The 10,709-nt window shown below is 40.2% G+C and overlaps 1 protein-coding gene across 3 annotated transcripts; it reads right to left on the bottom strand.

Moving 5' to 3' along the window:
- Window positions 1-4,966: 4,966 nt before the first annotated feature.
- Window positions 4,967-10,433, bottom strand: LOC311065551 (E3 ubiquitin-protein ligase DTX4-like). Of its 3 annotated transcripts, none has more exons than XM_084085939.1 (9): window positions 10,332-10,433; window positions 9,300-9,396; window positions 8,768-8,929; window positions 7,265-7,423; window positions 6,998-7,142; window positions 6,395-6,523; window positions 6,186-6,299; window positions 5,890-6,012; window positions 4,967-5,743 (listed from the first exon to the last, which is right to left on the bottom strand). In XM_084085939.1, the coding sequence occupies exons 2-7, from the start codon at window positions 9,374-9,376 to the stop codon at window positions 6,258-6,260; spliced, it is 714 nt and encodes a 237-aa protein (XP_083942065.1). In that variant the 5' UTR covers window positions 9,377-9,396; window positions 10,332-10,433; the 3' UTR covers window positions 4,967-5,743; window positions 5,890-6,012; window positions 6,186-6,257. The 3 variants fall into 3 exon arrangements, with proteins under 3 accessions (XP_083942065.1, XP_083942066.1, XP_083942067.1); XM_084085940.1 differs by having other exon boundaries at window positions 5,896-6,012; XM_084085941.1 differs by having other exon boundaries at window positions 6,434-6,523.
- Window positions 10,434-10,709: the final 276 nt, after the last annotated feature.

The following is a 10,709-nucleotide window of genomic DNA, read 5'->3' as shown; positions in this document are numbered from 1 at the left end:
GGTTAAGAAAATTATTAAATGGTAAAGAATAGCTCACAATACATTGCTAGTTTGCCAATAGGCTATTTTTTGCTATACTTTTGTGTGAGACTGTAGTATGACAGACAAAGTAGGCCATTTATTAAAAAAACAGGAACAAAAAAACAAACAAACAACGTTGAAATATGGAGACACCATTTTTTCTACCTGACAGTAACAATATATAAAATGTTACTGGGAGCCTGGCCTTGCAACAGCCATCAGTATAATAAATCCTGAAACTCTGGCATCCAGTGAAGAGAAACATGGATGGGTGTAATATGGTAGATGGTCATATTTCTTAGAATGTTTTAATTATCCAGCATCTACATTTTCATAGTATTTTCTTGACAGATTTTAGAAATTGTATTTCTAAATATAATTTGATCGTTGAGCAATAAGGGATAGGACTCGATACGTTTTTTACTTCATCCTATGCCTTTTTCGAACACCCCAAAGTACAACTTGTATTTGTTTTCATATTTTTATATTTCTTATTTTAAGTGTATGTTTATTTTATGTATTTCTTGTTGTCTTTTAACAGTGTGAGTGAGAAGATACCAGCCAGAAGAATGAGGCTGGTCATTCACCAGGAGCTCCCAGCAGCAGGTGGGGAGGGGGGGGGGGGTTGAACTACTGGCGAAGCTAGCCAGATGTATGGAGGATGGAGATGACCGGAGCTGGAGCTGGAGGGCTTGTCCGAGGACGAACTACAGATTAGGGGACTCTATCTCTCTATGATGAGTTCCAAAGTTTGGTCATCACTCACTCAACTAATAAAGACAAGTAGAAGACTGCTCATGGTAGGAACCTTTTTCTTTTCTTTTCTCTGCTGCTGCTTGTGTTGTTTGCTGTGTGTATAGTAATGTGATTCGAGCTGTTTCTCTATTGCTGTAATTTTGGAACCCAGCCACTGGTTCTACAGTGTGTCTGTTGTGTTGTTGTGGTTGTTGTTGAAGGTAGTGAGTTGTGATGGGTTACAGCGTACGTATGTGTACAGTATGTGACTCTTGGTCACTTGTGTGACCAGGGTGTCTGACACCTAAGTACAGTATGTGTGAGTTTACTGGGTTTCCTTTTAAGTTTAAGATGGAGGCTTTGTGAATCTACATGCTATCTTTTGTTTTGTGGCTGTTTGTTGACAGGGTGGGTTTATTTGTTCATGATTGGCTTGGTGGCAACACCTTTGTCTATGTACTGTACAGTATATTCCTCATGGTCATTATTCCACCTTTCTTCCTTTTCTGTCTGTCTGTCTGTCTGTCTGTCTGTCTGTCTGTCTGTCTGTCTGTCTGAAGCTTGTGCTTTCTTTCTTTCTTTCTGAAGCTTGTTCTTTATTTCTTTGCTGCTGCTTATGTTTTATGCTCTGTTCTACTGTGATTCAAGCGGTTGCTCTATTGCTGTCATGTTAGGACCCAATTCACTGGGTTGGCAATGCAACATGGCTCTGGAATTGAAGGCTGTTGTGAATCTGCAGTGTGTCTGTTTGTGTTGTTGTAGAAGGTAGGGAGTTGTGACAGGCCCATATAGGCCTACTGTATGTGTATGTGTCTCAATCTTGGTCACTTCAATTATGTGAGTTTGCTTCTTTCTTTAAAGTTCCAAGCTAGAGCTTTTTTGGGCTTTGACATAAAAGCCTTCATTTACGTATGGATGGATGTATGGATGGATCACAGTATGTTGTGTTTTTTTTCCTACTCGGTCTGGGTCCCTTAAGAGCGACACTTCAGAAACCAGCCTACCAGAGACATTATCGTTAGGCAGGTTTTTATTAACGCTAGAACAATGGCTTGCATTATAGCATGCTATCTATCCAGGAATAGAAAGCCAGCAGTTTCTATTAGCCCAAGACCCATCGATGATGCCATTAGGCGCACGGTTTCTGCGCTGTCTCCCCTGAGACACAGAGTGAGTAGACAAAAATGGTACCATATTATACTGAGCATTAATGAGGACACATGATATGAAGATATAATAGCTGGTATATGCAATGCCCGTTAGTACCACAAGGTGGTGTTGCTGCTGTTCTTCATAGTGTATATGTGAAGTCACTTGTAGTAGTGTATGCGCAGAGTGAAGGCATTCTATTTTTCCTACTTTTATATACCGTAGTACAAACATTCTGAGAGACCTGGCTTCATATGGTCCATGTTTACATTATATTCTGCTAAATAAATAAATCAGCTGTGTTGACACCAGGGAAGGAATTTAAGGGAGGCCACGAGGGCCATGGCTGTTGTTGCCCCTCAGTTTGGCCTTGTGCCCTGAGGCCACAGTGGCCTTAATGCCCCACCTGACTGTACCACTTTCTCCTCTGTCTGTCTCTTTCTTGTCTTTTGTTGAGATTCTGAATTCTTAACTCCCCCGAGTCCCCATCTTGAAACCAATCCAGTGACTTTGATTGGAGCAGGGCTGAGCATGGATTAGATTGTAAATACCATTTTTTTTTAAATTTCACTGTAGATAGTCTACATATTACATTTAAAATCCTTCCTTCCTTCCTTCCATAACCCTTAAATCCAATTAATTATTTCAATGGACTAAAATCTTGCTTCATTTGATGGCCTTCCTGGCCTGGCATTTGTCCTTTGTGCCCTAAACAAATGGACAACACCGAAGGCCAAGTGGCCTTGCACCTAAAATGACGAAATTCCAGGCCTGGTTGACACTATCCTATCCGTGGCCTGTCAATGAACTGGCTAACCTGTTGGACCTACAGTACTGTATGCTGCTAGTCAACTCCTGCTCATAAAACATTGCACACACACACACACACACACACACGCGCACACACACACGCACACACACACACACACGCGCGGTGGCTCAGTCCTAAGGAGGCTGATTCAATGCATCGCTAATTTGGGTCAATTTACAGTATGTTAACTTTCCAAATAAGCAAAAAATGCATCACTCACACATTTTCTGCAAATCTTGCCAAATCTTATAGCCCACATTTTGAGCATTATTTCCAGTTTTCTCTCTAATTTAAATAACTTTTTGCAGTTTCAGCTAATGAGGTCAGAGGTTATAAATGACAGCAGTGGTGTAAAGCAAATTTACTCAAGTACTGTACTTAAGTGCACTTTTGAGGGGTTTTTACTTTACTGGACTAATTTCCAATTTTCAATACATTTACTTCAACTCCACTACATCTCAGAGGCAAATATTGTACATTTACTCCACTACAATCATTTGAAAATGTTAATTACTCATTACTTTTTAGATTTTAATTATTATTACAAAACCACTTCAGACCTACACTATATATATATATATATATATATATATATATATATATATATATATATATATATATATATACTGTACTTTGGCAATTTGAAAATAGCCGATCTACAAGCGAAGTTCACAAAGATTTGTGAAATCTTCAAATGTGAAATGGGACCTTCTGCATAATGAGTATGTTTACTTTTGGTACTTTAAGTATATTTTGATGCCGATACTTTTGCACTTTTACCCAAGTACATTTTGAATACTGAGCTTGTACTTGACTATTTCTACAATAGGGTATTGATACTTTTACTCAAGTAGTAAGTACAAAATTTGAGTACTTCTTACAGTGGTGGAAGAAGTTCTCACATTTTGTACTTGAGTCTCCCTGCCACCATTTCATCTTTAAGAGATCAGCCTATCAGAGAGCTGCGTCATTGGCATGTCCTTGGGCGATGGAGCGTCATCTAAACCAATTATAATCCACCGAAATTGACTTGTATATTGGTTTGATAGCCTTTAATGGTTTGGAACTGAGAACTGTCAGATAAATGAAACCCAGTATGACTCCATTGCTTTGCCATATTACCAACGTCATTACAAGCTGAGGAAGCATTTATCGTGAAGCATGAGGTTCACAACTCACCATTCCATCATGCATTGATAACATTAAGTTTAGAGTCCGACCGATAGGGTTTTTTGTGACCGATACCGATAACCGATTTTAGAGAGGTTTGGATTATATCGGTCACCGATAACCGATATGCAACAACCGATATTGTGAATTTTATTAGGAATGAAAATAGGCCTTTTCTGTTTTTATTTTTTTTACATTTACTCAAGTACTGTACTTAGGACATTTTTAAGTAAACTTTTGAGATATTTTTTTTACTATTATTTAGTAATAGGAAAGTATTGGAAAGTATTTCCAATTTTCAACACTTTTACTTCTACTCCACTAAATCTCAGACTAGGCAAATATTATACTTTTACTCCACACTGTAAAAAATTTGATCTCAATAGAACTTGAAAAAGTAGGTTCAAAAGCTGCCTTGAAATTTCAAATTAAGACAACCTCACTATTCACTTTGTTTCAACTCAGAAATTCAAGTTTAGAAAGTTGACTCAACTACAATATTCAAGTTGTCTCAACATTGTTTTGTAAGTTATCAAAGTTGATTGAATTTGAAAATTCAAATTAAGACAACCTCACTATTCACTTTGTTTCAACTCAGAAATTCAAGTTTATAAAGTTGACTCAACTACAATATTCTAGTTGTCTCAACATTGTTTTTTAAGTTATCAAAGTTGATTGAATTTGAAAATTCAAATTAAGACAACCTCACTATTCACTTTGTTTCAACTCAGAAATTCAAGTTTATAAAGTTGACTCAACTACAATATTCTAGTTGTCTCAACATTGTTTTTTAAGTTATCAAAGTTGATTGAACTTGAACATTCAAATTAAGACAACCTCACTATTCACTTTGTTTCAACTGAGAAATTCCAGTTCATAAAGTTGACTCAACATCGTTTTGCAAGTTATCAAAGTTGATTGAACTTTATTATCAATGCAAATATAATCATCATTAATATTATTATTTCCTTACCTCGTTGAACAAGCATATATTTCTATATTATTATAACTCAAAGCTTCAAGTTAAAATAACTTACCATTTCAAATCAAGGAATAAATCACTGAATTATTACATTCTGTTGAAAAATACAATTTATTTGAACACGGGCATCAACACCATAAAAAGATACATCTTGTTTTTAAGAATTGATGCATAGTAAAAAACAAACAAACAAACATTTGATTCAACTTAAGGGTCTTAATATCCAACATGTTTTTAACACATGAGTCACACATACCTAGACCATTCAGAATGCCTTTAACAAAATAATGGTAATTCATTTTAACACTGTATGGGCCACAGGTCAACATTAACTTCAATTTATGTAGCTGTATTGTGCAAAACTGTACACATAAAACAATATGGTTACAGCAAAGTTTTGGAGCCTCTGATTAGAGACATTCAGATATTGGACAACACTGGTGTATTTGTCCAAAGTCTTGGGTCTTACATCAAAGTTACTGTTTTGTCTGTGGCCGCAGATAACTTGGGTGCACTCTCACATGCTGGATACCAAGAGTGTTTTAATGTTGACACATTTTGTAGATTGAAAGACCTTGTTGAGCTGTTAACCAGCCCCTCATTCGCAACTGAAACCCTGTGCTACCTACAAACAAAAATCTCTGACCACAGACAATTGCCTAAAACTAAATTAAGACCTAAACATCATTATATTGAACATTATACTTTGCTGATAAAACATTTGGTCCATTAATTGAGTTTTGGACTTCGATTTGATCCAAAACATTCTTCCCTAAAAAAAACTGTTCACCTCTTGGTGCGGAAAATACAATCTCTGCATTCTTCTATGCTGTCATAGGAGTGTGCATCATTCGGATGGTCAGGAACAGCAATCACTGAAACACAGAGAAAACAAGAACACATGTTGCATTAACCATGTTGGTAATGAAACATTAAAAACAGAAGAGGCTAATGGCATATCATGAAATAAATTAGGAACAAATTCAGGTTTTGTTTAAATCAACACATCATCAAACATTACCTTAACGAGAAAGTCCTTGGAGTGAAGTGATGAGCAGAGCAGCTTTCATTCAGTAGGCAGCAAGGAGTGTGTAGAGTGTAGACATTCAGATGGTCCGGAACAGCAACCATTAGACACCAACAGCTGAAAAGCAGAGAAAACACATATTAACCACTTTAGCCATAGGCCATCTCCTATTTCTGTAGCGTGAGGCAGCTTGATGAACAAGTACACCCCCTGGAAATGACGCAGGGATCCCAGTTTTTTCTTGACTAAATGTGAAACATTTTAACAACACATGCTCAATGAAACATTACCGTAACAAGATGGTCTTTGGGAGTGATGAGTAGATTTCTTTCAACAGGGTAGAAAGCGAGGGTCCGGGTCATTCAGACGGTCAGAACAACAACACCACACCAATAAGACAGCAGCTGAAACAGAGAAAACATGTTATATTGACCACTTAAACCCTCTAGACTTGGTAAACTTCATTGCAGAAAATATAATTCTGGACGCTGACTCGTACAGTCTTAGTTGGTGCATTTGGAGGGTGGATAGTGGGTACCTTGCGGCCTTTCTTGCTGTCTGGGAGGTAGCAGTGTCGAGGAAAGCCTCTGGCTGTGTAGGGCTTGCCTGGGTTCGGGTGCTCAGGTCCCTGGTCAGGGAGAGAGAGGGGTCACATCAATTAATTTATCATCAAAGTCTAAACCTTTTGCAATTTATTTGGTTCCAGCCACAGTACACAGAGTCATACACCAAGATCATCTCTGCTCAGACAACCTAATTGTTGTGGTTTTGTGAACAAACTAACATTCAATAACACACTTAACAATACTAAAATACATACAAAAGAAAAAAATACTACACCAACCTAAATAAACTAGATTAGAAGACAAAAAAAGAAAACAGAATGCATACACTACAATGTACAGGATCCATCATATTTCCTCACAACCTGGAACCACTACATTAATGAATGGCTGTCGCGTCTTTAAGAAAACTTTGTGGTAAATTATGTAGGGTGTATGTAAAGTTCTCTAGGGGAAGTATCCTTAACACTGTTTCATACCAAAGGGATGCGGATTGCTCAAAAGCATCGAGGGGAATCACACATTGGTTTGTGTCGTACCTGAATAGTGTTGTAGATGATGCGTATGGTTTTGCGGTCTGGGTGTCCTGGTAAAGAGTGGGGGATGATGTGGTACTCCATCTTGCATGCCGGCTGGTTGCCTGTCTTCACACTATAGATGGTCTTATAGGTTGGACACTGAAGGCTGGAAGAGAGGAGAGGAGTTTAAAGTTTACCACCTAAACTTGAAACCTCCACCAGTCTTGTTGCAGTGATGATAAAACAGTGTATTTGTGAGTAAGCGTGTGCTCCTATGAGGACTCCTACCTGCTGTCCTTGTTGCCGTTGTTGTACATGGCCACCAGACAGTGGAGGTGGTACTGGTGTCCGCACTGGATCAGTCTCCCCACCGACTCTGCCCTGGAGACGGGCCCTACTCCAGGGCCTTTGTAGCCAAAAGGACGGCTCCATACAGATGGTACAGTCCTAACAGACAGGAGGAGGAAGTGGAAGGATGGGGCATTAGAGTGGAGGAGGAGGCTATACACTGCTCTTTTTAATCTCTGAATCATCTCGGAGATCTCAGAGTCAACAGAACAAAGGGGAACTTCAACTCACTGCTCCAATGCAACCGTTTGATTACAGAGAGAATTATGAGTCTTGCCTGGAGAGACAAGACGAGAAGGACAAGAAATCAGAGGAGTGAAGATGGGAGAAAGGGGAGGAGAATGCATGAGTCCTTCCTATCATTAGTATTGAAGGAAACAGTTCAGAATCAAATAACAGAGGGGCTACCTTAAATGCACAACAAGCCCACAGGGATGAACATGATCTATGCCTATGTCTACTCTTAGTTGGTAAAAAGAAACAAGACAGGTTCTAAAAACAGTGTGGCTTCCATGTCTGTGCAAGCAAATTAATAGGTGTGCAGTTTGGAGGCCATTCTGGAGCCGTGTGGAACTTGGGCAATTGTTTGATGACACGTGTTACTCCATATTAGAGCAAAATGTTGGGGCACATACATACAAACACTGTTCTAAACGGCTGACCCCTTCGGTGCTACCAAGGGCGTATCGTCATAGAGGCCAACGAGGCCATGGCCCGGTCTATAAAACTCTGCTCCCCCAGGGGAAAAAAACAAAAAATCAACAAAACAACATTAGCACCCCTCACCCTATTCTGTTGTAGCCAACCACAGAAATTCGCCGTTGTTTTCAAATCGGGCTTATTTGTATTCGGTCGAATTGTTAATGGGTGGCCCCCCATGGTTTCCCCGTCAAACCGGTTCTCTTGCCAGGCACCAGCGGCTGCTGGTGGGGGGCCAGTGGGGCCACAACCAGCAGCGCCCACCACAGCGCCAGACCCGCCACCACCAGCAACCATCGCCGCGGCCAACAGCACCATACCAGTGCGCCCCTGCTCCCCGGATTCCAGCGGCGCAGTTGCGCCTAGATCTCTGCTATCCACGAGTCAGCAACTCAACCCAAACTAAGCCGCTTCCCAACTATACTAGCATATTGTGTTTTGTTCACGTTTCTCTCGCTCGCATTAACGCTGATGGTAATTCTCAATAGACTGTCACTTATCAGCCATCGTTGGGCGAGCACCCACCCGCCCCCCGCGAGGGGGGGTTAAGAATCTGACCCGGTCCACGTTAGAACCCACCGTACGCTACTGGGTGCTACGCCATTATAATGACACAATAAGAGGTCCTGAGTCTGACAACCAAACAGTCACTTCTTCTGTCATGGTGAGGCCCAAATATGGAGATGACTTCAGTGGTAGCTGGAAGGCAACCTTTTCTGGCACATGTGCGGGCACTGCACTCACCCTTTGGGCGTCTGCTTCTTGGTGGTCTTGCGGCAGCAGTGGCCCAGGCCGGGGATAGGCTTGATGTCACTCTTGCTGACGGGAGGAGGGTGGAGGACCAGCTTGGGCGGTCTGGTCAGACACACGGCAGCGTTGCAGCACTCATCAGAATGCCCGTTATCCCTGCAGGGACCAGACAGATATTAGTGTCAGGTTTGATACTGTGTGTGTGTATGACTATACTTGTGAGGGTCAAATGTCACCACAAGTATAGTAGAATTGACAAAATAGACATTGTGAGGGCAATTTTCCAGGTCCTCACAAGTGAAATGGTTGTTTTATGGTTACATAATATTTCTAGAGTTCAGCTCAGATTAGGAAAATATTCAGGTTAAGATTAGACATTTACCTTTCCAGATGGGGGTTTGTGTGGCCAAATACATATTTTGGGGGTCCTTGGCACAAAAAAGTTTGAGAACTACTGATTTAGAAGGCATTTGTAGAATGGGCCTCAGGTCTTAATGGGTTAACAACAACCTCAATGAAACATTACCTCAACATGCATGTTCTAGGAGTGAAGTGATGTGATGAGCAGAGCAGCTTTCGTTCACCAGCAGCAAGGTGTGTCATTCATCATTGGACACTAACAGCTGAGACAGATAAAACACACATTAAACACTTAGACCCTCTCTGTAAACTGAACCCATCCTCTATTGTCCTCTATCAAATCCTATCAAAAATAATTGTCTTACTGGCAAACCTGATTTAATCAATATGAACAAAGAACAGTATGCACTGGACAAGACTAGAACTACAACTAGATGAGTGGATTCTAAATTGGACTAATTAATTTACACAACTTAAGGGTGATTGCCATTTTGTGGTTCCACAGATAGAGGGTTAAAGGTTGTACTTTATTGTTACATCTTGTGTATAGGTTCATAAGAGTAAAAGTTATTTTGGTTTGGCTTCCTTCAGACAATGCAGCAGCATAGCTAATAACAACAATAGAATAATGATAGAAAACGTAAAGACTTAAAGAAAAGATTGCAAACAGAATGAAAATAGCAGCCCCCCCCCCCCCCCCCCCCCCACACACACACGCAAACTCCAAACAGTTTTGCGCCATTTAGTCTACAACAAGCAATTGCAAGTAAATATCGTCATTACATCCTTTATAAGACAATTAAACAGCTAAACCAACTACATTGTGTTGTGTCGTCTACGAAGCGCGCGCGCACACACACACACGCACACGCACACACACACACACACACACACACAAGCCAAATCCAAACAGTTCTCCGCGCCATTTCTAATACACAACAAGCTACCAATGAAAGTAATTATCGTCATAAAATCCTTTATCAAAGATAATGAATACATATCTTAGCATGAATTCATTCATTCAGAGCAAACAAGCAACTTGTTTGTTTGAAAAAACTTTCTCCCCGCGTTTTCAGAGGGGAGTGGAGGATGGGCTGTGCACCGTGCAAAAACCTAAAATAAGATCGAATAAAACTATTATTACTGGCTTAAAAGTGAATTGACATATACATAAAGACACATAAAAGCTGAAACTCACCTCTTGGCTCTGAAAAATAACTTTGTTTGCAAGCTCTAGGCAGGAGTTACTGCCGAACGTTCACTGCAGTTAAAATGGTCCGCCTTCCGCGTTGAGAGAACGGGTGGGAGGAGTGCTGTTGACGCGCGCGCTGTTGACACTGCTGTGTGACGAATATTACTCCGCATGTGTAAGCCTCCGTCTGAGTAGCCCTCCGCTGGAGAACATAGTCCCTTTCTTTTTTTGACAAAAATGTACTATTTAATTTGAACATGTGCATGATTATATTGTATGACCAGAGTAAATGAAGTCCATGTTTCAACCATGTAATGTTTTAAAGAACAGTTAAACAAAGCCATTCCCCAGTGGCATAAGATACTTTTTTTCCATGAATTAAAA

The sequence above is a fragment of the Gymnoscopelus microlampas genome (genome assembly GCF_963454915.1).
Source record: "Gymnoscopelus microlampas genome assembly, chromosome: 18".
Lineage (NCBI taxonomy): Eukaryota > Metazoa > Chordata > Actinopteri > Myctophiformes > Myctophidae > Gymnoscopelus > Gymnoscopelus microlampas.
The sequence above is the reverse complement of the archived record's forward strand: the minus strand, read 5'-3'. Positions and strand labels throughout refer to the sequence as shown.